This window comes from Hylaeus anthracinus, unplaced genomic scaffold (assembly GCF_026225885.1).
Source record: "Hylaeus anthracinus isolate JK02 unplaced genomic scaffold, UHH_iyHylAnth1.0_haploid 2, whole genome shotgun sequence".
NCBI lineage: Eukaryota > Metazoa > Arthropoda > Insecta > Hymenoptera > Colletidae > Hylaeus > Hylaeus anthracinus.
Genome location: NW_026534838.1, coordinates 1,550,507 through 1,578,342, shown reverse-complemented (window position 1 = coordinate 1,578,342; position 27,836 = coordinate 1,550,507). Strand labels below are relative to the sequence as shown.

Genomic DNA, 27,836 nt, shown 5'->3' with positions numbered 1-27,836 from the left:
ACGCCAGGCTTCGAATAAATTTTAAGTTGCAATTTATTTAATATTACTACTCCAATTTTTGCAATTTTTTCACTTTCAGTAATTCATCAAATTTTGTAATTTTTTCATTTATAATAACTACTAAACAACCCCAGGCCTCGAATAAATTCTAAGTTTGCCTATGTATTTGTCTCGTTTCCTTTTTCTTTCTCGTACTAATTTTTAATTTAACATTGGTCGCTGCTTGTACCCTTTGCACCGTTCGAATAAAGTGAATTAAATAAATCAGACTACGTTTTAATCAATATGCATGTCGATATCCTTTAGTCCTAGTTCAAGTATCCTTGCGCAAGATTCATTTTAAAAACTCACATATTGGAAAGAAACCGTATAATTTCGTCAATTTTATCAGAAATTCTCAAAAAAGTATTTAATAGGGGAAGGTTAAATGTGAAAAGTTCCATCTAGATCGGTTAATCCCTTGCCGCGCTACGCCGCGCTGGAGAATGGCGATTTTGCAGCAACAATAATTATAAACATTCAGGAATCTACACATTTTTCTGCATGAGAAACATCACGAAATCACATCGAGCGGTTACTCGTTGCCGAGTCGTGTCAAGCATCAGAAATTTTGTAATAACAATAATTATATAAACATTTGAAAAGACCATCATTTATATCTACAGTACACGTCTATATGCACAAATATATGCTTTCTTACTCCTGTGTAAATTTGTTTACATTACACCTATTTAACTATGTGTAATTATGTATAACTATACTTTACAACCGCCGACTAAACACCGCATAAAAAGTTATTCGATCCTTATTCGATAATTTCGGATAAAGATAAAAGTAAGAAAGTTATCCCACGCGATGAGTGAAACTTCAGTTAAAGATAAAAATGCGAAAATAACCTACGGATGAATATCTCTGGAGAGAAACCTGTCAACTCTAGCCATCGAATAAAGTTACAAATGCGGGAAAGTATCTTAGGGTTGAAACTCTCGGGGAGAAACCAGGTATCTCTAGCGGTCGGTTAAAATTAAAAATGGGAAAACTACCTAACGAGTAAAACTCTCTGCAGTTAAAGCAGGTATCTTTACCCGTCGGATAAAGTTAAAAGTGCGAAGAGTATCTTACGATTGAAACTTTCTGCAGATAAAACAGGTATCTTTAACCTTCGGATAAAAATAATTTCAGTTATCTGTATCCTTTGAGAACATTTATCTCGAATATATTTTTTTATTCGGCAGTCATCGAATAAAGATAAAGTTATGTATCTTTATTCGACGAGTAATAGATGACAATTTTTCATCTTTATTCGATATTTAAAATTTTTATTTAGATAAAGACTTTGCCCATCTCTGCTCTCCAGAGAGATTCACCCGTAGGTTATTTTCGCATTTTTGCAAATATTTTGAAAATATTGCTTTCTGAAATTTTATCTAGGTATAATCCCAATCAATAATGTACACTGGGCCGAAAAAGTATGCAGACACCTTTGAAGACGCAATTCCCTTCTTCGGAATTTGAGATTTTTTTTAGAAATTAGAAAAATTAATTTATTAGATGACAGAAAAGAAAGATATTGAAAAAGTCCCAACCGGTTGAAATGAAAAAGGAAAGCGCGAGCTTTTATATACGGTTTTTATATATATTAATAAAATAATTATTTACCATTTTTTAACATCCATGGCGATATCTTTGATAAAAGTATTCTTCTCGTTTAATTCCATCCACAATTATCGATCGCGTTCGATCATGCAGTTAGTTCCGAAACAATTGAAAACGTTCGTAATAGATTGCAGTGACCAAATAAATATAGATACATGGAGTGATGTGAAGTTCAAATTTTGCCGGGCGCATACACCATAGAATAAACTTACACAGAATATGAACTTAGCACGTAAAGGAGTGACAGTGGCGCCGCCAAACCTCAATTAAAGTCGGGCTTCATATTCACAAGAGTAGAGCTTGGGGGCCCTGGCCAGTAATGGAGAAAGTGACCGTGATGTGAAAGATTTTGAAATTCCTTGGCTACTCCGTAGATTTGTAGGCTGGCTCGGAATCATGGAAGAGGTGTTCCAAAACGGGAATTATCAGAGGGAGGCGAACGCGAATATGACCACAACAGTAACTCAGAAAGAGGTAACGCTTCGTTTCTCTCCCCGTTTTAATTCGTCCGCCAAATCGATACACATCGCTCGATACTAACGTTTCAAACGCGTTCCCCCGTGAATAATTGTATGAATTTGTTGACTATCGTCCTGTCCTCATCCACCGCGATTTTGGACGTTGCTTGACGTGGAAGCCTTGCCTGCAGCGATATCGAAAACCTGCATACGCTGCAAAAAAATAGAAACGTTGTACAGTGTCTCTCATGCTTTGTTATGATTGATTTGAGTAATTGCGGACTCTCGCCTTTGCGTTTGATGTCACTTTATGACCTTGTTTTTGACACACTATGCCTGTGTTTTTATTATTAATGGATGCACGGTGAATTGCATTTTAACCGACAGATATACCGAATTTAAACTTTTGCGTTTCTTGCGGGAATTATAACTATGTATATCTAATAAGATGTATTTTGTATTTTTAATATTACCTCTGTAGAAAATGATAGGCAAAGATTTCGTTTGTTTATAATTACGTGGAAGTAGGTCATAAATTGTTCGTTGAGCATCATTGTGTTGGCGGTAAATACTTGCACTATATACACGCGACTGTTCCAAGGCATAAACCTACCTATATGTGATATTTTAAATGGCCATGCACGTACTCCGACTAAAATTGAACGTTATTTAAGGAACGTTTTCCGGTTGCATGATCCATTTCTGTAACTTCTACTTGTTCTGTTTCCTTTTGTAAATGTCCTCTGCTAATAAAATTTGTATCTGAAAAATAATTGTTAATTGTGTTAATTGTGTTGCAAATTTTCATAATAATTATTTGTTATACTTGCTTTGCTTTATCTTATTCTATATTCTGTTTGTAATATCCATTAATATCTATTCATGTGCTTGGAATTTTTTACATTACTAATTTTGCTTATTAGGATTCATTATTTGATCACATGGAGATCTCAATAGCTGAGGCTGAAAAACGAGCTAACGGAGCATTGAATTTAAGAGAATTTTATACAGTCTACCTCATTGAGACTAAGTAAGTAATAATATACTCAGGTTAATATCAAGCCTCTACAATTAATATACTGTTAATCATAGCCTGCTATTTAATTTTAATTCATTATGAAAATTACTTTTAAAGCTTCAAAGAATTTAGTATATAATATTATTGTAGAGTTACTGATCCTGATTTTAAAGGTGCGCTCACTAAAGTAAGTTCTTTGTGGCGTCGATACACAGAATTTGAACTGCTTCGAGCTTATTTAGAAATTTCGTACCCTTATATTGTACTGCCTCCATTACCAGAAAAAAAAGTATTATATGCGTGGCAAAAAGTTACTACTGATACATTTGATCCAGACTTTGTTGACCGGCGTAGAGCAGGTCTTGAGGTATATTTATATTTAAGTATATATTCATTTATGTAATTATATAAATTTAAGAATTTGACAAAAATTCCTCTGAAGAATTTCCTTTTGAGGGTAGCTTCGCATCCTATACTGTCTCGTGATGAGCATTTTATGGGGTTTCTACAACAGAAGGATGGCTGGAGGGAAAGCATTAAAGAGACTGGTAAATTGAATAACTTATTAAAATGTATTATTGGTAAATTCCATTATGTATTTATCAATGATATTGCAACCGTTTGTACTTTTAAACAGGATACTTACAGTTAGCAGAATCAAAACTAAAAGCACTGAGTGTAGCAGTGCGATTAAGGAAACCAGACAAACGTTTTGAAACAATAAAAAACTATGGAATTGAACTTCAGGTATGCTGACTATATAGTCAATTAATAGTACAAGTTCAATATTTACAATACTCCTTTAACATCCCTCCTAGAATAATTTATGCAATCTTCTCCGCGTACGAGCGCGATTAGTAGAAAAGCAATACACTTTGTACAAACTACATGCAAACTATGGTCGTGTGTTCAGTGAATGGAGTGCCATAGAGAGGGATATGGGTGATGGATTACAGGTATTTAAAATTTCAAGTACTACGAAATTGTACAACTGCTCAATTTTTGAAGAGTTAAATATGATTAGCTTCTTATCTCATTAAGTGTCTAATGAAAAATCTTTGAATGATAAGATTATGATATGTACTGCAAAGCACACTGCATTACAGCCTGTTTTCTTAGAAATCGGGCCACTATCTGGACTCTCTAGCAGCAATGATAGACACAATTCTTGAAGAGGAAGAATTAATAGCAGATCAACTAAAAGAATGGTTGTTTGGCGCGTCCGCGCTACAAGCAGTAGTTAGACGAAGGGAAGCTTTACAGTTATCTAAAGATGAAGCTCATGATGCCTTAACTACTGCAGTTGACCAAAAAGAAAAAGTCATGCAAGGTTCTATGACAAATATTATTACTATAATCAAATTGAAGCTATAGAATCTATTGAGATAATTTGTATTCGTACAGGTAAATCAGGCTTAATGTCACGATTATTTGGTTCCGTGGATACGGAGGAAGTTCGTGAATTAAAAATACTGCAGCTAGAGCAAAGAATTGCACAGCACGAAGAAGTTGTTAAACAAGTAGATGAAGATCTAAAGTATGCCATTTTGATTAAACTTTGCGTTATAAAACAGTTAATGTGTTATGTAAAAAAATGTTTGACGCAATATTTGTAGGTCTTTCTCCATTAAAGCAATGATGGACATAGAGAGATTTCAACATCAAAAAGTGGTGGACTTAAAGGAAATTCTGGCAACTTATTGCATATTGCAATTTAAGCTTGCTAGAAAGGTAACTACTTTACATTTGAATATAGCTTCAATTAATTTTGTGTCTTCGTACCAATAACTCGATATTATTTCAAACAATTGCAGGGACTCCAAGCTTGGCAGCATATCAAAGGCTGCCTCGAAAGTATGCCATAAGAGTCTTTTCTTATTTTAGCTGACAAAGAACAATAACTGTTCTCACATCTCTCGCGCGATATACATTCCTATATTTGTAAACTCACTCGTAATGTACGCTTATTACTACATGAATGTACAAGATTGTTTCTATTATTTAATGTTAGATTAGATGATATTATTTATATATACATATATATATACACACACGATTCATGTTGGATATATAGATATGTGAAACATTATTTAATATTTATATGTATTTAGTATGCTTTGTTATATATGTAAGACACAGTTAACCGGATATGTGAATGTTCAGACGGTACTTATGGATCTCATCAATCAAGACCTGGTTTATACGTATTATAAACCGCCAAAAGAAAATTTCATGCATTTAATTGATGAAAGTTCGAAGTACGTAATTGTTGGTGTAACCCTTTTTATACACTATCTTCTATCTGCTCAATCGGCTATTCAATTCTATCGTTGTCGACAAAATGTTTGAACTGTATCTTATTTACCGATACAATTGTTGCATTTATTTTTCGTAATGATAGGGACCTCGACGTTATCGTTAAATCATAAAATTTAAGAATCTAAATACTATTTTCTACGTGTAAGACTATGTTTTTCTACGTATACACCTATTTCAGTACAATTCAGTAGCGCAGCTTGAAATGTATACGGGTCGTTTCCTCCTAATGTCGATTTATTTAAGTTTACAAATTCTACGATTTACTGCAACTAATTAAAATCAATACATGTCTACTGTATAACGGTTCCAAGTCATACGATAATTCCTGTATAATAATAATAATAATTTAAATTATTATTCAGAAGTCATTTATTTAGCTGCCTTTTAGACTATAAGCACTCGATAATTCTTCCACATTTAAATTTAATTTTCGTTACAGTATATTTTATTTCATGAAAGCAAAAGAAAACTCTGAAAGTATGATGTAAATATTTTAATAAAATAAAAAAAAAAGAAATTTGATCGTTGAATTATTTGCTAGTAAAAATTTTAACGAAACAAGAAGGGTCTTGCTATAAATGAATTTTCGGGCCAGTAATTTAATTGGACAATTTATTACGTGTGCGCCGGTATAGAAATGTTATACAAATCCGAAGACGATCCGAATAGATCACGAAAACGTTGGGTTTACGATGTTCTCGCTTTTTATACATGTACATTACAAGAGGAGCGGTGTGGAACGATTCTATACAAACATCTAAACGAATCACCACTAAAACGAACCACTAATTAGCGACAATAAAACGTAGAGGGGTGGGATATTATTTACAATTCAGTGCGTTCCACTTGTTCACATGAAGTTCCGCACACTTTGGTATTAATCGAATGTACATACCTGCGTTTACAATACGACTTACAACGTAAATCAGGAATAACGTGCTATCGTCGATATTACTTGTTTATTCTTTAAACGTGACTCGACTATTCGTGTATCGATATTATGAATTAACTGCGCCGGTTGGTTTACCGTGGCCCGAATTTACAGCGGACACAATTATATTTACAATGTAAAATAGGTCTTTCCTTTGTTCTTAGCAATGCAGCTGGCGATCAGAGTTGAACATTTTTTTTTTCACCTTTAGTTTGATGAAGAAATAATATGCGATATGAGTGAAATTGGAAGGAATCATGAATTTGTATCAAGAAATGTTTTAATCTTTTACATATAAAAGGTGAAACATATATATGGTGTTTTGATGTTATGATAGTTTGAGTGGCAAGTTTATGATACGCAGACTCAGTAAACTGAGTAATGTATATTTAAATGACTTTAAAACGATGTCGGAAATTATGAACTATTTCATTTAATTATAAATTTGCAGGAGATACTTATTCAACTGGTTAATGGACATTTTTAAACTTCTTTTGTACAAGGGAAAAATCATCAATCTATTACAATGAACAAAGATGTTCTGTACATTTTCAAAAGTCATTTAAATATTAGTATACAGAATCTATTGTACCTTTCGAATCCTACAAATCTATACGTACCTGCAATGAACATTATAAGCAATTTCTATGTGTTAAAAAATAAACCATAAACTTTTGAAAAGAAACCATTTTGAATTATTTCAAGTGTTAATATTGAAATGATTGGTGTTGGATAATAAAAGGAGACATTGAATGAATTCTCTGGGAAAGAAATTGAATAATAATGAATTAATACCAGAGAAGATGATTAAAAACATGGATATAAATTAATGGAAGATGAAGAGGGTCTTTTAAAAAAATTCTAATCTTAACAAAAAGGTTGTCCTTCATTTATAAATAAAACTTTCTTCAAATAAATATTTTATTTACCATGAACGAACACACATTATTACTGTTTTGATTTCAATTTTTTTTGTTCATACACAAATTTGCCCAACTCTGTCGACGTAACTGCTATGTTCCTCCTCTTTATCTTGATGATAAAAACGCTCTTTGGTCGTTTCAACGAGTCTAAAAGAAACTCGAGAATAAACACAGATCATCCAAAGCGCAAAGGATACAAAATTCAGTTATTAATTTTTGATGCAATCGCTAGATTTTGGGTCCAAAACAGAATTCCAGATGCAATCACAAACTCATTTAATCAATTCATTCAACTTCGATACGCTACTATTCATTCTCTGACAACCCTTGTTATTAACGCAACATGATGTTCTCAACAGAATATTGAAAACCTAAATATACAACCGTTTTTCGTTGAGAGGAATAATCTAAGAAAATTTCACTACATTTATTGCACCCCTCCACTCGTAAAAATTCACTGAAACTGTATGAACATTGACGAAATCGACAATTTCAGTGTACGAGGGTGAATTTCGCTTAAAAATATCCGCACGATGGCAACCTATCTTAATAAATACTCAAATTAATCGTCATTTTCACTATTTCGTCTGCACACTTCGCAAATTATAACAACCTTGTCCTTCCTTTCTAATTTTAATTACTGAACGTAATTAAATTTCATTTTACAGGGGGTGACTTTGAAAAATATCGCCATAGCGTTTTCCACGGACTTATCGATTCTTTACTGATCGTCTCGCGAAAAATCAATTACAATTACTGCGATAAATTCGATCGTCGATTTCATATACATACTTTCTACTTTTGGTAGCTGACAAGAACGAACCTGATGTACGTACCATGAAATAAAGGAAATGAATCTGGATTCTGCCCAAAGGAAAGGTTGGTCGAAGGTTAGGAGATGGTCCAGGAAATTAACACGTCTATCAAACTCGATTTCGCGCGGGAGAATGAGCGACGAAGGCTAAGATCTGCGCGCGCAGCTATGGGAAGTGGTGGGGGTAACTACGCGACTGTACAGGGTGTCCCAAAACTCGCGTAGGAGCCGGAAATGGTAACTGAGATGATTCTGAACAACTTTTTCCTTTGCAAAAATGTCGGTAGAGACTTCATTTTTGAATTATTAACGAAAAACACCGACCAATCACAAGTCGCGAGAGCATAAGCTCGACCCAGGATTGGCTGGTTGCGCCAAGTCGCTGCGTAGCCAGCTGAGCGCGTGCTAATCGGGCACTGTGATTGGTCGGTGTTTTTCGTTAATAATTCAAAAATGAAGCCCCCACCGACATTTTTGCAAAGGAAATTGTTGTTCAGAATCGTCTCAGCTACCCCCTATTTGCGGCTTCTACGCGAGTTTTGGGACACCCTGTATAAAAGGACTGTTTGTTTACTCAACTGTCTTACTTCCAGATCCTTTTTTGTCAGTTTCCAACAGTACTCAACGACTTCCTCGCACTCCTAATCAATAATCGAGTTTCTCTACAATTTGGCAAAATAATTGTTTAAATAATCGTCGACTTTTATTCGCTCCGATACGCATTTCCTTTCCTGCAGTCCTTACGATAGTTTTTAAATTATTTCGATCTAATGGCGGCAACTCGAACCATTGCTGCGATTTTTTGTTATTTAAGCTCTTGTTCCTGCGGATTATTTTCTTTGTTACGATTCGTTTTCTGTTTTTTTTTTCATTTTAGTTATAGAAAAGGTCGATCGCTCTTAACCCTTTCGCGCAGAAATTAATGGTGAGATTTTAAGAAAAGTTGTATATCGTTGGTCAGATTTTGAATAATTATTCGAAATTATTTTTTTATAGTGGAATAAGAATTGAATAAGATTAACATTCGATACATTGGTAGCAAAATATTTTAAAAATCGTGATACACCTTTCTGATAAGAAAACTTTTCATATTTCGGTAACAACAAAATTATTCGTTGCCCAATTGTTCATCAAATAATTATTTCGTAAGCTTACGTACGCCAAACAATGTTTTATGAAAGGACACAACGTTCTACATTTAGTACACATTTAAATATAAGCTTATAATTTTGTAAAAACAGTAAATAGAACGTTCCCTATAAATATACCAATAATAATTTATGCAAATATAATTAGGGAATTTGCGTGCCAAGAATCACTGCGATATAATTCCGTTTAGAATCTCATTCCTAAGGATCTGAATCTTTAAAATATTTAAGTTCCTGAAAGGTGCCTAAATGTTAATATTAAAAAACCCTGAAACTTAATCAGCTTTATCGAACTACAACGATTGCTCTTAATTTTCATTTCATTTAAAATAATGTAATTGCAACATCACAGTAAATCAAGAGTTCACAGTTGTATAGATTGATTCCTGTCTAAGAGGCGCTATCTCGAGACCTTAGATGTCTCTTAGGCGTCGACGAGTCTGATCGATATCCACTCCAAGCTCGAGAGTAGTGCTTGCGAGCACCTTCCGAGGTGGGGGTAACCAAGCGTCTCTTAAGCAGAGAACCATCGCGCCTCTTAGGCAGGATTCACCGTATTCGAAGACTCAGCGACACACCGAAAATTCGGTTTACTAAAATTTGATTTGTTTGGGTTTTCCAGTCGCCGCGGTCGGCTTTGTCGACGAAAAAGGAAACATTCCTCGATGAAAAAGGAAACATTTTACACACGTTCCTCTGGAGAAATCGTGTCAGGCGCGAAAGGGTCAAGCTACCTCTCAAGATAAGCTTCAAGCTTTCCAAACAACTTTCAAATAGTCCCAGCTGTACATTTCACTCTATATTCATTTCACTCTATATTCATTTCACCCCTATGTGTTCTCGCAGACTACTATTCTCTTCAAGCACTTGTTAAAAGAAGACCACGAAGAAAGCGGACACTTTCGTTCTGGCCACACTGCACAACACTATGGACTTCCTGTATCGTGGTGAAGGGAGTCACTGTCACTTTCGAGATAAGTTACGTAGCTATCGGTGCTGTCAGGATGCTGACTCATGTCCGGACCACCGCTGCCAGGATGATGAGGACCGGGCGGTGGCAGAGGACCGCCACCCCCGCCGCCTCCACCGTCGTTCATGGGTCCGCCGAGCATGCCTGGAGGTGGCAATTGAGGTGGTCCACCGTGGAGATCGTAGCCATGCATCTGAAAGAGGATTATCGAATCGTTAATTTAACTTGTTCGTTGCTTATGGTGTCTATAATATAGGATTGATCCAAAAATGTTGGAGGTCCTTGAAGGGGGTGGTTCGGAAGGTGATTTTAAACAACTTTTTCCTTAGCGAAAATGTTGTACGTGGATTCGTTAAGGAGATATTAACAGAAAACTTCGAGCAATCAGAGCGCGGCTGTCTAGTGAGTAGCCTACGCACTGCGGCTGACTACTAGTGCGTAACCTACGCTATCGCGGCTACTAAGCGCGTAGCCAATGTGCTACTGCGGCCGCTCAGCGCGTAGCCTACTCACTGCGGCTGTCTAGCGCGTAGCCTATGCTACTGCGGCCGCCCAGCGCGTAGTTTACGCTCCATGAGCGCTCTGATTGTTTGGAGGTTTCTGTTTATATCTCCTTAACAAAAACCTCAGACAACATTTTCGCTAAGGAAAAAGTTGTTTCAAATCACCTCCCGAATAACTCCTTTCAAGGACCTCCGCCAACTTTCTTGGGACATCCTGTAAATTGAAATAACACTGATACATTGTTAGTTGTACACGTAGCTTGGCTTTCTGATTCTTACACTGATCTTTTCACGCTCTGATTCCAAAATTCTTGCATTCTTGCAGCCTCCCTTTAACTTTATACACACCTAGCGTCTTTCATCTAAATATTCACTGGGTCTCATGCGTTTTCTTCAAGGTACACTTGAAAGTATCGTGCGGTCCAAGCAGGCTTCTCTTACACCTCAAATTCTCTCTCTCTCTCTTTCTCTCTCTCTCTCTCTCTCTCTCTCTCTCTCTCTCATATTCTATACTTATTTACTTCACTTAAATGCAACCACACAATAAATAATCAAGTGGCGTTGATTACCTGTGACACCAAGTGGTGGAACGATGGGGTGTTGGGGTCTAGCCTGTCTAAGTCGGTATGAAGAGCGAAGTCCGAAAGAGCCTTCCACGGTGGTTGATAAGCTTGCACCTCCAGTGGCGTCATTCCTATGGAACTTTCGTGTCTCACGGGACTGCTGGCCACCATTGGAATTCCGTGCATTCCTCCGAAGCCCAGTTTACGACCGTCCTGCAACAGACAGGGTCTCGATTCATGGAATTGTTCTCGAAATTACGTTTTATTGTACTGTAACTAGGGTGAGTAATGGGGTTAATTTATGGGGCAGTGTCGGGTATGATCGTGGACTGTTCATCGTTTTATAGGGAGTTCAGGACTTGAGGATCCCAGGGTTCGGATATTGCAGGAGTCTCAGAATTTAGAGATGTTGTGGGTCAGCGATACTAGGAACTAGAGATCTCAGGTTCTAGAAACCTCAAGGGTTAGGGATTCTAGCATCTGCAGATTACAGAACTTTGGGTACTAGGTTCTAGAGATCTTAAAGTTTACGGATTCTAACACCTACAGATTCTAAGACTCAGAGGTACTACGACTTAGAAATCTCGGATTTATAGAGATCTCAGAGCTTAGGGATTCTAACATCTGTAGATTCCAGGACTCAGAGATTCCAAGATACAGAGATTACACGGATTAGGGATCTCAGGATTGAAGAAATTTAGAATCTGGAGTTACCATGACACCATAAAATCAACATAATTCCAAAAATCAAGCATCTCAAGACACTCCAAGATTCAATTTAAGCATCTCAAGGCACTTCAAGCTCCAATTGAAACATCTCAAGGGATCTCAAGCCTGAAGTTTGGCACCCCTACCCACCTTTTCCTGCATCTGTTGCTTCATGGCGATGGTCTTCTTCTTGTCCTTGCACCGTTTGTTCTGGAACCATACCCTGATTACGCGCGGACTTAGGCCCGTCATCTCCACCAGCTGCTCCTTCATAAGTGCGTCGGGTCGCGGATTCGCTGCGTAACAAGTTCTCAGAGTGTGAAGCTGTTTCTCGTTCAGCACTGTGCGAACTCTGGTCGGCTTTCCGTCAGAACCGCCGCTGCTTTTATGGCTGCCCGTTCCTCGATTGCCTCCCACGCTGGCTTTGTGTGATCCGCTCTCGGACCCCGAATCTGCGAACACGTCGATTAAATCACGATTAAACGTTGAAGTTTTAATGGACGAATAGTGATTGATGGAGTACGATTACTGTGACCTCAATTGCTATGATTTCGATTGTTGCAGAAAGCTTGACAAGTGGAGAGGATGATCTATTAGAGTGGAGGAGTAATGGGGATGTGATTTGGGGGAGGGGGGCTTCTATTCATTGGTTATAGTGATTACATATGTTTTGTTCGTGATTCTAGAATGTGGAGACTTCAGGACTTAGAAGTATTAGGATTTGGAAATTTTAAGTTATAGAGACCTCAAGATTTAGGGATTTTAGCATCTATAGTTTCCAGGACTCAAAGCTACTAGGATCTAGAGATCTCAGCTTCTAGGGATTTCAAAACTGAGAGATCATAGCGTCTGCAGATTCCAGAACTCATAGGTAGTAGGATTTTGAAACTTCAGGTTCTAGAGATCTCAAAGGGGTGAAAGTGGGTATAAGAGAAAAGAGTTTAGGGAGAATTGAGAGTGTGTAAAGGATGAATGAAGGGAGTGAGTAAAGTGGCAGGAGGTGAAAGATTGAATGGGAGAAAAAGTGAGGTTAGGAAGTATAGTGATACGCTTCTCATTTGGAATCAAAATCTGACTTCTCAGGGAAGAGCAACGCGACTAAATTAGGAGATATGTAAGGCTTCCACTCGTTGATTACATTAATTACACACATTTTGTTCCGGATCATTGTTTATGATCATTGATATGAACGGACGTCTTTACCATATCTCAAAGTTGATAAAGTTATCGTTGTAAATAAATGTTCAAAGTTATTATTCTTTTATAAATTGAGTTCTTATAATGGTTTCTCCTCACTCTTCGGCACCCTGGGCGCAACAATATAAAATCAACTATTAGAATGGTTTGAACAAATCCATCAAGAAACTATTTCCTGAACCGATTCACTGCCCGTTTGGAGGGAAACTGACTTCTCGAGGAAGAGCAACGCGACTAAATCAGGAGAATGAAGAGTAGAATGCTGTCGTCCCCAACCGGTCTTGCGAAACGTTCCTCTCTGGCTAATGGGAGATCCGGATAGCGGTTCAACATGGCGGATGGAGAACGCAAAGACGAATGTCTGGTAGGTATTCGAGAGCCGAAAGACAATATTGTCGATGAGCAAACTTCAAACGCGATTCCGTGATCGGCGTCGAGTCCAAAAAGGAGGATCGAAGACGTCTTCGAGAGCGTTTTTGTGGAATCGAATGGCGATCCAGGAGAATTTACCACGTGGACTTCGGTGGATTCTTGGATACCTAGAGTTGATTAGGTATGAAGTCCAATGTACCATTTTGTGTACTGTAGTAATAAAGAGTGTCCTGAAGTTAATGCAAGATTTGAATTTGCCGCCATTTTTGCAGTAAATTGTTGGCAACCTTGAAAAAAGAACTATTTGACAGCTGAGAGTTTAAGGTTAGTAAAAATGGAGGTTATACGATACAACAATATTTCATTATTAAACAATATTTCAAAAATAATGAAAGTTTGACGGCCGCAGTTCGAAAATTTTATACAAAATATGGTAGAAATAGTGTTTTAGTGCTGAACCCATAACCTGTAGCAGAGGTTACAGGGTTACGCAATGAGAACACATGATACATGAAAACTTTACTGGTATACCACACGAGATGGCGTACATGGTTGCCAATTGTGAAAAAGGAATATTTCCACTATATGCATGTTTGCCAACATGGAGATGAAAAACATTTCCAACAGTTTTTAAAATCTAGGCGTCCATCTTGGTCTTATATCATCTTATGGAGTCGTCTGTAACAAGTTTCCAAAAGAAAAAAAACTTGTGCTGCCATCCAACAATTAAAAACGAACTTTATAGAAGTGGACTTGAAAGTCACAATAGGTTTCAAAGAGTTTAATTAATACAGTAACACGAGAAAATTTACGTACAAGTTCCGCCAGTAAATAAAGGGTTAAGTAAACTAGAGTTCACGTAAAAAGGGTACCTGGAAATGGTAATCGATTGAAAGTGTTGCTCGATTAAAAATGGAAGGCATACAAAAATTGTATCGTTAAGAAGTTGATATTAAATGTTTCTCTCTACGAGTTTCAGCAAGGATCAGAGTTTTCAGGTTTAGTTCCCTCGTCGGTCGCATCGATCAGAGAAGAGGAGTGCTCGAACGAGCCGAAAAAGAAGAATCACAAACCTTTCGGGGCACATTTCAGGCGGCCAAACAGAGAAACCTGTTGAGCGTCGAATTTCATTAACTACTAATTAACGAGTAATAAGTAACTCGTGCCACGATAAGGATCCAGTTTCCTTGCCGGCGTCCTTCGGAAGGATTCGGTGGCCGGAATCGAATGTTTGCGGATGCTGAAGTAGTCAACGAAATCCTACGTCTATTTCTACGTACTGGGGTTCCCAGAAAATACCATGGCTTTGATCAATTTTCTTCCTGCCACTTCTAAAGAGTGAAGTATGCTTAAATTTTAATCGTGTTAAAGATGAAGATGTACTTCCATATCCTTTTATTTTTAGACTTCACACAAATCTATCAATTCTTTTTAGAAAAGGAAGTTGATTTTCATATTCTTTGAAGACATCCAACAGAGTAACGTTAAGTGTCATTTTATTTGGATGACATACTTTTTTTTTTTTTTTGACAAAATTCATTGTATTGTATTTTTATTTTCAGCATTTTATGTCAGTAACATTGAATGTCATTTTATTTAGACGACATTTTATTTGAATTTCATAAAATTCATAACATTTTAATGTATATATATATGTATACAAATAAAATGTCGCCTAAATAAAATGGCACACAACGTTACAGAAATATTAAAATAAATATACATTATTAAAATGCTGAAAATAAAAATAAAATAAAATGGTGAAACAAAAAAGAACTAAAATATATATATTAAAATAAAATGACTTTTATAAAATACAAATTGAATGTTGTCTAAATAAAAGGACATTTAATTTTTTTTCTGAGCATTTTATATATATATACAAGTGTAAAGTTCATCCACGTACATATATATAACGAAACATTTATTTGAAAACATCGAACCAATTATTTAATTTAAACAAATTTCTTTACGAGACGTAGAGGATACGAATATTTATGAGACTGTCTGTATACATGAATCCAAGATGTAAGAATCTAGTGTTACACGTCAGTCCAAATTCGAAATGAACGCCGTGAATATTCGAAAGGCAAGTGCTGTCGGTGGGCCTCAGGTGAAATCCTGTCGGTGGAACGGCTCCAGGCGTGATTTTCATAGCTGGCCCTCCCATTAACTCGTGTAAGAAGGAAGCGACTCCCGAACGGGAGACAAAAAAAGAAAGAGCACAACGAAATAAACTTTCATAAAGGAAAAAAAAACGAGGAAATGAAAGGGATCGTGCGTAGCTATGTGCCACGGTAGTTGGCAGAGAGGTGTTACATTTGACACCTCGGCGCCTCTGTAAAGAGTTGTCAAACCACTGCCCCGTCGTGTGTGCCGTGGTCCAAGGTGCCGTGAATCGAGAGAAAAAAAAATAAGAAAGATGTTTAGAAGCAACAATCTCCATAAGGAAGCTCCCATGTGACAAACACCATGGAAAATATGCGGGTCGCGCGCGACTCCACGAAATTGTTTACGGCGGGAATTAGGAGGGACGTATTCCAACTGGCCTCCGTGTCGCGTACTATACAATTTCCAATTATCACCGATTAACCAGCGCCGTGGCACGTCGTTAGACCGTACGTCTAAATGTACGCTGAATAACAAAGCTATTCCAGTGGCGGTGGCATGGGATTCATTCACCGTTTAATCCCTATGCACGTGGTATAATTTTTCTGCTCGCCGAGTAACTGTCTCGTACTTGTCTCATTTTGACCATTTTATTTCAGTAACGTTAAGTGTCATTTTATTTGTATTTTACAAAATTCATTATATTTGTATTTTACAAAACGCATTATATTTAAATGTATATCTTCTTTTATTTTTATTTTCTGAACATTTTATTTCAGTAACGTTAAGTGTCATTTTATTTGTATTTTACAAGATTCATTGTATTTTACTATATATATTTTTCATTTCTTTTTTTGAGCATTTTATTTCGGTACTGTTAAGTGTCATTTTACTTGGATGACATTTTATTTTTGTTGCCAAAATTCATCGTATTTTATTTATTTATTTTTTTGATCATTTTATTTCAGTAACATTGAGTGTCATTTTATTTAGACATTTTGTTTGTATTTTATAAAATTCAATTTATTTCAATATGTATATTTTATTTATTTTTCTTTTGATCATTTTGTTTCAATAATGAATTTCATGCATTTATGATATACACTAATATATAAAACATACAAAATATACATACATATAATATATGTAGAATATATGCTACTAATTATTGGATAATTTTATATATATAATTCTATATATATTAAGTAACCAGAAAAAATATTTACTGAGGTTTAATACTTCTCCTTATATTTACATATTTAGCATTATATATTTGTTCCATTCACTCCTATAAACACATAAAATGCATGATATCCGCAGTCTAGTTATAATGAATAACTTCGTAAACAATGTAAGATTGCTCATAGCCTGATTGCTCTATATAATAGAGCAATGTGATACAACGTGATCACTGATAATTAAATTATCATGAACGCGAGCCTCATTGGACGTTTAATCCAGCGTATCCATTCAATGTGTGTTTGCATATTAGGACGGCTGGCTCGAAGAACACTAATCCCGTGTAATCCCGGTGCGTAGGAGGGAAGTGGTCAAGCCTTCCAGGTCTTAGCGGCTTCAATTATCAACACCTAATTATGACCCCGGTGATCCTAACACAATACCGTTATGTCAGGAGGGCCCTTTGAGCCTCCCCTCGAGCGCGTACCCTTTCGCAAATTTGGTCTTTGTGCCTAGATAGCCCGTGTCCAGGCAATTTAATCCACAAGTTAGTTGCGCATGTCTGACGACGTGATAAAAGTCATGAGATACGCCATCCAATCATGTTTCGCGAAACTTGCTACTTGGATTAATATCGTACGTGTTCTTTCGAGTGATATACCAATAGCTAAATTAAATTGAATTTAAATTTCGAGGAGTAATTTTGTTTAGAAAAATTAGATTTGTGTTTGTGATTGGGAAGAGTTGGTTATTAGAGCATTTTAAGTATATAAAATTATTGTTGAAAGTGAATTTAAATTCTGAGAAGTAATTTTGTTTAGAAAAATTAGATTTGTGTTCGTGATTGGGAAGACTCCATTACTAGAGCATCCTAAGTGTGTAAAATTATTGTAGGAATTAAATTAGATTCTGAGGAGTAATTTGGTTTAGAAAAATTAGATTAGTGTTTGTAATTTGGAAGACTCCATTACTAGAGCATCCTAAGTGTGTAAAATTATTGTAGAAATTAAATTTAAATTCCGTGGTATAATTTTATCTACAAAAATCAGATTAGTGTTTCTAATTAGAAACAATTCGATTATTAGAACATTTTAACTAAGTAAAACTATTACAGAGATTAAATATAAATTCCTAATAATAATTTTGTCTAGAAAAACCAAATAAGCATTCATAATTTGGAAGACCAGAGTTAAAACAGACTCAATTATCGGACTATATTAAGTAGCTATAATAATCATAGACAAATACTAAAAGGAAAATGGTTCTTCTACCTGATATCGAGCCGTCGTTGGGATGCAGATGGTGGTTGTTGTTCATGAGTGAAGCGTTGTTGTTGTTCTCGTTTCCAGGAACACCAGCGGCCCCCGAACAGAGTTTTCCGCCTTCCAGGACGTCGTGATCGTGCCTACAGAAGAGACCATCCTGTCTCAAGGCAAATTCGTCGCCAGGTACCAGCTGCCTCATGCACGCCGAACATCGGAAGCACTTTATGTGATAAATCTTGCTCTTTGCTCTCATCACGTAATCATCCTTGCTGAAGCACTCGCTGCACTTGTCGCATTTCGTCCCGAATAGCCTGAAACAAATCGAATTGTCTTTAATAATACATTGGAAATTGGATACTCAATCGCGGTTCGTTAATAATTCCAGTAATCGTTCATTGATGGAAAAAACTAAATTATATTAAATAAAATAAGTGTAGAACGTACATAAAATCCTCCAAATAATACGTGACATGTTTCTTCCTTTAAACTTAATTTTTATCAAATAAATTCACGACTCGATAAATGTAAATTCTGAGAATCTAGTCACCGATTGTTTTGTGACAATTTTCAGATAACATTAATAATGTGTTATATTTATAATCTTCCTTTATTTTAACGTGAAACGTTTGTTTAGATCGAGTAACACAATCAAGTTTAGACAAGCTTGCACTCAATTGTGTAAAATAATCAACATAAGACATTTAACTAATGGATTGCAGGATTCTTTCGGGCATTATTAATTATCGGGCATAATTAATTATCGGGCATAATTTACTCTTTGTTAATTAGAGATTTGCAACAAACCCTCTTTATTCATAATTAATACCAATTAGTTACGTCGACTTTCATGTATTCGCACTTTCCCGCAAAATTGAGCTTACAGGCCGGTCCTGGAGCAGTTAATTATCGGTTTTTGAACTAATTGTGTCAGGTTTCTCCGATCGAGGTAAATTGCATTCATTAGTCGACAAATTGCCTAATTTTATTAATAGAAAGTTTCATGCGATCCGGAATTCAGTCCTGGTGGTAGCCAGTCAATTGCCAATTATTCGAGTAATTGCGTTACCGTGTATCGATGATAATTAATTGAAATAGTTAACATTCCGATGGCTGTTCAGCCGTGACGCAACGTAACGTATCGGTTAAATCACTTTTTTCAGTTTATAGAACGGAATGAAAGGAATACCACGCGGAGGCGATGCAAAGGCGAAGAAATGGAAGGTGACGACGGCGATAAATCATGTTTAGCAACTAATAATTGACACTGCGTTGGCGATGGTTAGCTATTCCTGATGCATCGTTCGATACATTGCTCCGACATTTGGAATTAAATAGAATTCTACGACAGCTTGGAAGGAATTAATTACTTTGAATGCTTTGTCAATAATAACACTAGTTTACAAAATAAAAAAGAAATGTACATTCAATGCCACAATTTTTTTCTTATGTATTTTGAACTGCATAACTCGAAAATCGCAATGAAAAATTTTTCTATGTATAGGTTTTTTTATATGAATTTTTGAATTTTTTTTACTAGTCTACAAAATTAAAAAAAATGTACATTCAGTGCCACAATTTTTTTCTTATGTATTTTGGCTTATTAAACTCTGCAACCGCAATGAAACATTTTTCTATATACAGGTTTGCTTTATATGAATTTTTGAATTTTGTTTCGATTTTTTTCTGAGTAAAATTCACATTTTAGGCTATATTTCAAATCATAAACCTCCGATTGGGTCATGCAAGGTGCCATATTAAAGGTAATCCAATTTCTAACAATTTCTTCTTATATTGTTTTCCAATCCGTTCAATAGTTTAAGTGTTACAGGCCTATCTACACTCGTACAAAAAAGATAGGGGACACTTTTGAACCCTAAAAAGTAGGCTGTATTCCAATAGCTAAGTAAGTCAGTGAAAAATCATCGTAAAAATAAAATTAAAAAAGCGTTTTAAAGCTTGAAGTTTCAACTTTAACGTGCTATTATGCGATTCTTAAATTTCTATTGTATTTTTGTTTTGTGTTTTACAAAGTAACACGTAATTTCCTTAAAATTACGTATTTTTAACAACTCGAAAGTCAATGCAAAAATATTATTTCGAAAAGTTCAACTCAAATTGTGTAAACTACAATATGTTACCTATAAAACGCTTTTTTAGAAATTGTCCTATAATTTTTTCTGACCGATTTATACGACTTTGAACAAAAATGCGCATTTTTTACAAAAGGTATCGATACTAAGTGAAAAATCATCGTAGACAAAAATACGAAAAAGCATTTTAAAGTTTGAAATATCAATTTTAACGTAATATTGATGGTTTAAACAAATTTTTTTGTCTTCCTTGTTCTGTGCTGCAAAAAAGAATGCATTTTTTGCGCATAAGTGACGAATCCTTAATAATGCCCAGCTTAATAAAAAAATTTGAATGTACATTTTGGCTGTAAATTAGTATGATTCTTTTCAAATTTTCGAATCCAGATCCGAGAAGTAGCCATTTCTTCCATCTCCATTCCCCTCGAACGTAGAAACGTGAATTCGTAGATCGGGCGAGATTATTCAGGACGATCCACGTCAATCCATTTCATTCCGGATCCAATAAATTGTTTTTGTCAGACATTAAAGCTATTACAAGACATGATAGTCGAGGAAAATTGCAGAAAATGGCGGCCGTAGTAAGTTTAAGTAGTAGTTTAAGTTTATTAAACTTAGTTTAACGGGCTTCGCTTAATTCGGCGAGACGAATTTATCGCACAGTTCGCGAACAAAGGAAATCAAAAGAAGCAAGTACACCCGCGAAATCTTGAGGAGCGAATAAAAACGGCCCCGGCCGAGTGCAATATGGTAATTAATGCAAAACTGGTAGCATTCTCCAACGACACGCGATACGGTCTTTTCGGAACGCATTTGCAAACGGTGAGATTCCAGGGAAATAAAAACAGAATAAAAACGCTCCCTCGACGAGGGAGAATTGGAGGAAGGGAAGGGAACGAAGAAAGTAAGAACTGACAGAGCGTTTCTTCAGAGTATTTTTATCCGAGATATACTGAGCAGAAGCTGCCGTCCGCTCAGAGAAATGCATCCGTAACAAAAAGTGCAGTTCACACGTGGTTGCGTCGAACCGACGGAATCGAATGCAGAATTAATTGTCTTGGGCTAGGTTTATGGAAAATATTTCGTGAAGAAATGATGTAGATCAGGTGAATCTCGTCATTGGAAGTGATAAGTAAGTAAAATAGAATTTGTTTAAATTATCTTTTATAAGGATAGATTGCCACTTTTTTTAATTTTGGAAATTGCCTTGAGAAAAGAGAAATATGGAATTTAGTTGCTACGTATGAGACACGTCGCCATTTTTATTTTATTTAGAGTAGTGTCTGCTAAGATGGCGCTGCTGTTAGGGTTAAATTGTCTTTTATAAGGATAGATTGTTATATCTTTTATTTGATTTTATAAATGTCCAAGGAAAGATGGTAGTATACTTTTTAGATTGTATGGATCAAATGAACAGATGAAGATTATTATTGAAAGGAATAATTTACAAGGTCCTAGTTTTCCTTAATATTAAAAATTGCGTTAAGAAAAGAGAAATGTGGGATTTAGTTGCTACGCATGAGACATGTCGCCATTTTTATTTCAGAATAGCGTCTGCTTAGATGGCGCTGGACCAAATTCAAATTTCTTAGTTGTTACGTTTTCCAGAATAGTGAAACAAATTCCTTACCTAATTTTCTTAATTTCTCCTCTATCAATAATTTCGATTATATACAATTCGAATATATACAAACCTAAGAAATAACTCGAAAAAGAATGTCTCGTGCACTCTGTCCACTCTTTCCTCGCGATCCAAAGATGGCAGATCGGTTTGAGAGGCGCAAAAACACCAGGAGGTTTTAATTTAAACCTGGAATTGAGAAACCACCGACTGGCGAGAGAATAAAAAGACTAAACACGCGCGAATAATCTAAACAAATAGAGAGAAGGGGCACAGTGAGGCCGATTCACGAGTTTCGCGGCGTTCGCGAACGTAATCCGAAACGAGTGGCGTCATCGGAAAGAGAGACGGGACTTTTTAACCGGCAGCGTCGATTCGGGGATCCCCTTGGCAACCTGCGCCAAATATTTTTCTCCGCCGAGGACAGGCGGTTTATTTGCATTGATCCATCGGACGTCGAAATGCCTCCGTGACGAAGAAGAAGACTGGCGTATCCGGTCGGCACGGATTTGCCAGCGACGGAGAGACACCGATGACGCGTGTTTGTTGTTACTATCGTCTTGGTCGAAAAGTCGAAACAACCGGGGTAAAACGTTCCCTTCTGGGTGTTCCCTTCGGTTCTCGTTCCACTGTTATCGAACGTCCAGCAGAGACATTTAACAATTTTAAGTTGTTCGCTATTAATAATAAATGTATTGTAATGTGAATGTTGGATGAATGTTAATATTTAAAACCACTAGGTATGTTTATACGTTTTATAGTTGTCAGTTATGTTTGTGTTAGTAATTTATTAATTAGTCATTCATTTTGTATTTTATATTGCGATTTGAATTTGTCTGTGATATGTTGTCTGTTGTCTTTGAATTTTAACAGTTTTACGCCGAACCTCGAAATAAATATCCTTACAAATATGTAGTAAATGTATATACTACAGAAAAAGGAATGGATTGGATTGGAAAAAGAAAGAGAGGGAAAGTGGAAACTCGAATGAAAGGCTGCTTTAGCTTCTAAATTATACAAATTGCATATTATTGTTGATATTTCATGAAGGCATGAATGCATTCATGTATGCATAAATTCATGTATGCATTCATAAACATTCTAATGGATTAATACAATGATAATCGGTTTACTCTTGGAGCTCATTATTACTATGCTGCGATTTATGCGAATTTAAAGAAACTTAAACAAAAGTAGCTGAAAATAGAAAGGATCATTCAAAATGTGTATTATTACAATACACCTGTATTGTTTTCTTTCTCGATAGTCTGAACATATCGCGCTGATACCGATCATAACCTCGATTTGCAGTGACTAATGAAGACGTACATTATACGTTATTAGTGCTTCTTGGTGTTTTGTTCAACCTCCCACAGCGTTCCTATCAATAGATTTTAACGTATCGTTCGTTGTGTGTAACGTATCGTTCGTTTTGTTTCGCGATCTTTTAAAATAAACGTATTATACAATATATTAAAAACACGCACCGTGAAGCGACGCCACGAGAGAGTGAGTGCAAGGGGAAATACAGGAAAGACAGCAGAACAAAAGGACAATGCTGCCAACTTACACGGACCGAATAACCCTTCATTGGTAACGACAGCAAATCTACCACTACGCTACCATTTTCACGCCACAGTTCGTTCCAGTGTCTCCCACTTACATATTCAGTAATTGTCTCTTGTTTCTCATTTGCTTAATAATTGTTCCGATAACGTATCAGCTAATTATCCAATTATCCTATTTATGTTCCAACTCGAAGACTAATATTTCCTCGCGCTTTCGCCGTTTATTACCGATAGCAACGCTGAATAATTCATTACCTGACGTAATCCCGTTTGCAGTAGGTTTTTCCATCTCGTACGAAGCAGGTGCAATGCTCGTCCAAAAACTGCTGGCACTCCGCGCACTTCAAACATGCCGCGTGCCATTCCAAATTTGGCGCTACTCTCAAAATCCACTGATCGTGGATTCGGCCGCCGCAGCCTACGCAATGCGAAGTTGTGCTTTCTGGAAATAAAAAAAGAGACGATTCTCTTAGATATAATTGTATATACAAACTCGTTAATTAATGTTTAATGATTGCCGTATTTATTCTGCATTATTATTAAATGCAGTTGCATATTGTTCATATAATTTATTCTCTACTTCTGTCATTAATTTTTTTGAGTTATAAATATTAGGGTGAATCTATTGAAATTATTTTATATTGCAAGTGTTATATACCATTTTGTAGCTCTTCAAAAACGCACGAAATTTCGGTTCACCCTAATAGTCTTTATTATAAATAATAATAATGATAATAATAATACTTTATTTAGTGGCAATATGTCCTTGATACCAAATACAATAACAAAAATAAAAATACATATTACTTATATTATAGAATATTTTTCTAATAATTTTTTTCTAAGGACTATAATTATATACAAGGACTAAATATTCATAGTTGTTATATTAAATCTTCAACCAAACGAACAATTTATTTACCCGAGCTTCATCAAAGTGCCATTGGAAATCATTTCCCTCATTTAAAAAATGAGCTAAAGAACAGTGTATCGAACTAATGAGCAATATAAACTGTATCTCGAACAGTAAATTGTTATAAACAGAATTTTACTGTACAATAAAATAGACCCGAAAGTGAAATAACGATGAAAATGATAAAAAGTAGTCTCACCTCTAAAATGCAATTTTTCTTCCATAAAGATAAAATCGATACGTTCCATATTTACGAGTAATTTACAAAGTTGCACGGTTGCGTCGCTAAAAACGGGTTCGACGTGAGTACGGCGAGCTGAAGTATGCAAAGGTGCATAATCGATCATGATATTAATGCTCGTTTCATTTATTCACTAAATCGATCATTATAAAGCCATCCACTCGTTGCGTATTAGTCACGTATTAGCGACGGGATCAATGTTAATGGATTGAATGTCAGTCGATAAATTATTAACGAGGGCATCGGTTTACCAATCGCTGGCTAATCAGATTGCCCCGTCGATTGTGTTTAACGAGCTTTCCTCCACTTTTGTTATCGTTTACTACCACGATTAGCGTTTATCGTCGACGATAGTTTCTCTTTTTTTATTTTGCGTATTAAAACGCAAGCTTCCAAGGCATTTATAATTGCAGAAACGTGAAAATCCAAGAATCTTAATAGGCGTAAAATATAGTTTTCTATATAATTAAAATAAGCTCTGTTGAATGTAGGATTCTAAGAGTGTTTTTATTTTAAATTATAATTTTTAACTTCGACAAAATTTCAGCTGCATTGGACAAAGATAGCAGAAATTATGGAAAAATCATAAGTACACAAATATCGAACCTTAGGTTAACACATTCACGCCGGCGTTGCTATTTGGGATTCTCGTTACGGGGCGGCGCGGTGGTACATGCCATCTGATAGACACGCTAGCGTGAGCCACCGGTGGTACACGCCGGCGTGAACGTATTAAAGCTACTCTTCAAATTAAAGCTACTCCAGCACACTGTTCTCTTCACCCTAAGTCTCGCCACGTAGAGCTTAGTAAAACTTTGAGTAGTGAAATTAAATATACGATAATCAATGAATTTTTGTTCAATGAATCAATGAATTGCAGGATCAATGTAAATAAATAAAATAACAGAAGTTTGCATATAGAAAAAGACCGAGATATAGAAATAGAAATAAGAACCACGTGATATCTTTAAACTTCAACAGTCAAGTTGTCACGTGACGTTCAGATTGTAATGATACGTGCGCCATAGGTGGTGAAACACGAAAAAAGATCAAGCGAAAGGGTGTCCATTGTTACAGTTCGCAAATGCACAGTCTCTTCAAGGTAAACGGTCCTTAATTGTGGCTGACGACTCGTCACAGCCGGACACTTCTCGCGAAAATTACAGTCATCGTCTTTTGTTCCAGGAGTGAGTGCGTGGTAAAAAGCAGGGAAGACGAGATTTCAGCGAGGGGATATCGATAAGCTTTCACGCGTAAAAGGGAACCAGCGTCAGAGAGCCTCGTCCTCGAGCAAATCTCATTCACTCTCACAATACATATACAGGGTGAAACGATAAATGTAAATCCCTCGCGAAGAGGTAGCCACTGTCGATTAACTTGGGTTGGGTACTTGTGCTAGTCTAGTTCGACGCCACCTTCTTTACAGATGTGAAGTTAACAGAAATATATAGATTAGAGGAAAGCGGTGGCTATGAGAATTCTAAGGTTCGACGCCATTTTTTTTTACAAAAGCAAAATTAACAGAACTATCCATATTAGATCACAGGTTTTACTATGAGAATTCCAAAGTTCGGCGCCATTTTCTTTAAAGAAGTGAAATTAATAAAACTATTCACATTAGATCACAGCTTTTGCTATGAGAATTCAAAGGGTCGACGCCGTCTTGCTTACAAATGAGAAATTAATGAAAGTATCCACATTAGATCACAGCTTTTTCTATGAGAATTTCAAAGGTTTGACGCCATCTTTTTTACAAATGTGAAATTAACAGAATTATTCATATTAGATCACAGCTTTAACTATCAGAACTCAAAGGTTCGGCGCCATCTTTCTTCCAAACGTGAAATTACCAGAACTATCCACATTAGACCACAGCTTTTGCTACGAGAATTCCGAAGTTCAACGCCATCTTTTTTCCAGATATATAATTACTAGAAAAATTCACAATCTACCACTAAGAATCGAAAGCTGAGAATTCCTGGAGTAAATCAATCAAGTCGCTTATTTCCTCAATCCTCACTAGCCCTACATCAAGTGAGGCTAGACAAAGAGGTCTTGAAATCGGAAAATCAGGACATCAAACAATTAAAACCCTCTGCAAAAAAGTTTCTAGTTACTGAACCAACCAACCAACCAACCCCAAAGCACCAATGGCGTATACTCCAGAAACCACCTTGCGAAATTCGTTAGGCGTGCGGCATCGCAATGAAAACATCAAAACGGAGCGATGGCTCGAACGAAACGAGCACCGGTGAAATAAACAAGCGACGAAAAAGGACGTTTGCGGCACTTCGAGGGACAATATTGCGACAGCCGTCAGATTTAGGGGCGAGAGGAGAGGACTGACGCGAGATGGCGCGCCGAAATTTATCGAACATCTCGCTGGTCGTACCGATAAGACTCGAAGTTCTCGAACGCCGCGCAGAAATGCATTTCGCGACGAGAGGCGAGGACGCCAGGCGCCGACTCGATGGTTACGACCTCGGGAATCTGGGCGGAGCCACGAGCTGCCCCGCAGCGCCACGCTCCGCCCACCTGCGTCTCCCGTTCGTCCTTCCACTCTTACTGGCCCCCACCCCTGCTCCTACCACCCCCAACGGGACTTCTTCTGTGGTCCGTGCACGGCGCAAACGCGCCTCGACTAATTTCAGAGCGATGCACTCGACAGTGGAGCAGACGCCGCGACTGGTATCGACGCTTCCCGCTCTCGACGCTCCTTGGGTATTCGTTTTTCTCTGTTTGGACGATTGTAATACATGAACTGATGGGCTGCATTGGGAAGAGAGAGGTGAGGGAGAATTTTCAGGGAGGATTTTTTTTTATAATTTGGAGGGGAGTTAGTAGAGCTTGGAGTGGTAAGGTTAGGTTTGGGATGATTGATACTTTGGCTCATTATTGATGATTGTAATCCACGAACTGATGCATTGCATTGGGAAGGCAGAGGTTAGATAGGGAGAATTTTGGATAGTTATTTAGTTGGATAGTTTGCTTGACGTGTTTATTTCTATGAGTGTGACTCGGAGGTCAGAACACGAATGGATAACACAAGACCTCGAAGTCGTTAAGTTATTAATATACATAATAGATGTCGCGATTTTTAAATGCTTTCTACAGAGAATTCTCAGGGAGGATTTTGTTGATAATTTAGAGCGAAGTTAGCAGAGCTTGGAATAGTAGGGTTAGGTCTGGAATGATTGATACTTTGGGTCTTTATTCACGAATGTAGTCCACCAACTGATGGAAACATAATGAGAAAGAATCATATAAGTG

At 36.6% G+C, this 27,836-nt stretch overlaps 2 protein-coding genes across 6 annotated transcripts in view; one reads left to right on the top strand and one right to left on the bottom strand.

Moving 5' to 3' along the window:
• Nucleotides 1–1,906: 1,906 nt before the first annotated feature.
• LOC128892954 (sorting nexin-4-like) lies at nucleotides 1,907–5,487 on the top strand. 2 transcript variants are annotated; one of them, XM_054153635.1, is made up of 10 exons: nucleotides 1,907–2,130; nucleotides 3,038–3,144; nucleotides 3,283–3,499; nucleotides 3,575–3,680; nucleotides 3,770–3,879; nucleotides 3,951–4,088; nucleotides 4,252–4,462; nucleotides 4,537–4,669; nucleotides 4,749–4,863; nucleotides 4,947–5,487. In XM_054153635.1, the coding sequence occupies exons 1-10, from the start codon at nucleotides 2,053–2,055 to the stop codon at nucleotides 4,995–4,997; spliced, it is 1,266 nt and encodes a 421-aa protein (XP_054009610.1). In that variant the 5' UTR covers nucleotides 1,907–2,052; the 3' UTR covers nucleotides 4,998–5,487. The 2 variants fall into 2 exon arrangements, with proteins under 2 accessions (XP_054009610.1, XP_054009611.1); XM_054153636.1 differs by lacking the exon at nucleotides 1,907–2,130 and adding an exon at nucleotides 2,378–2,678.
• The window catches only part of LOC128892952 (insulin gene enhancer protein ISL-1), a 64,935-nt gene continuing 39,239 nt past the window's right edge, over nucleotides 2,141–27,836 (bottom strand). For 2 of the 4 annotated variants that reach the window (XM_054153633.1, XM_054153634.1), the window contains 5 exons: nucleotides 23,668–23,854; nucleotides 18,140–18,444; nucleotides 12,162–12,463; nucleotides 11,310–11,516; nucleotides 7,790–10,430 (listed from right to left, as the gene is read on the bottom strand). In XM_054153633.1, the coding sequence (XP_054009608.1) occupies nucleotides 10,194–10,430; nucleotides 11,310–11,516; nucleotides 12,162–12,463; nucleotides 18,140–18,444; nucleotides 23,668–23,854 (1,238 nt within the window). In that variant the 3' untranslated portion in view covers nucleotides 7,790–10,193. Of the gene's footprint in view, nucleotides 2,328–7,789; nucleotides 10,431–11,309; nucleotides 11,517–12,161; nucleotides 12,464–18,139; nucleotides 18,445–23,667; nucleotides 23,855–24,524; nucleotides 25,011–27,836 lie in introns of those variants that run through there. The other 2 variants (XR_008461219.1, XM_054153632.1) reach the window with 2 other exon arrangements.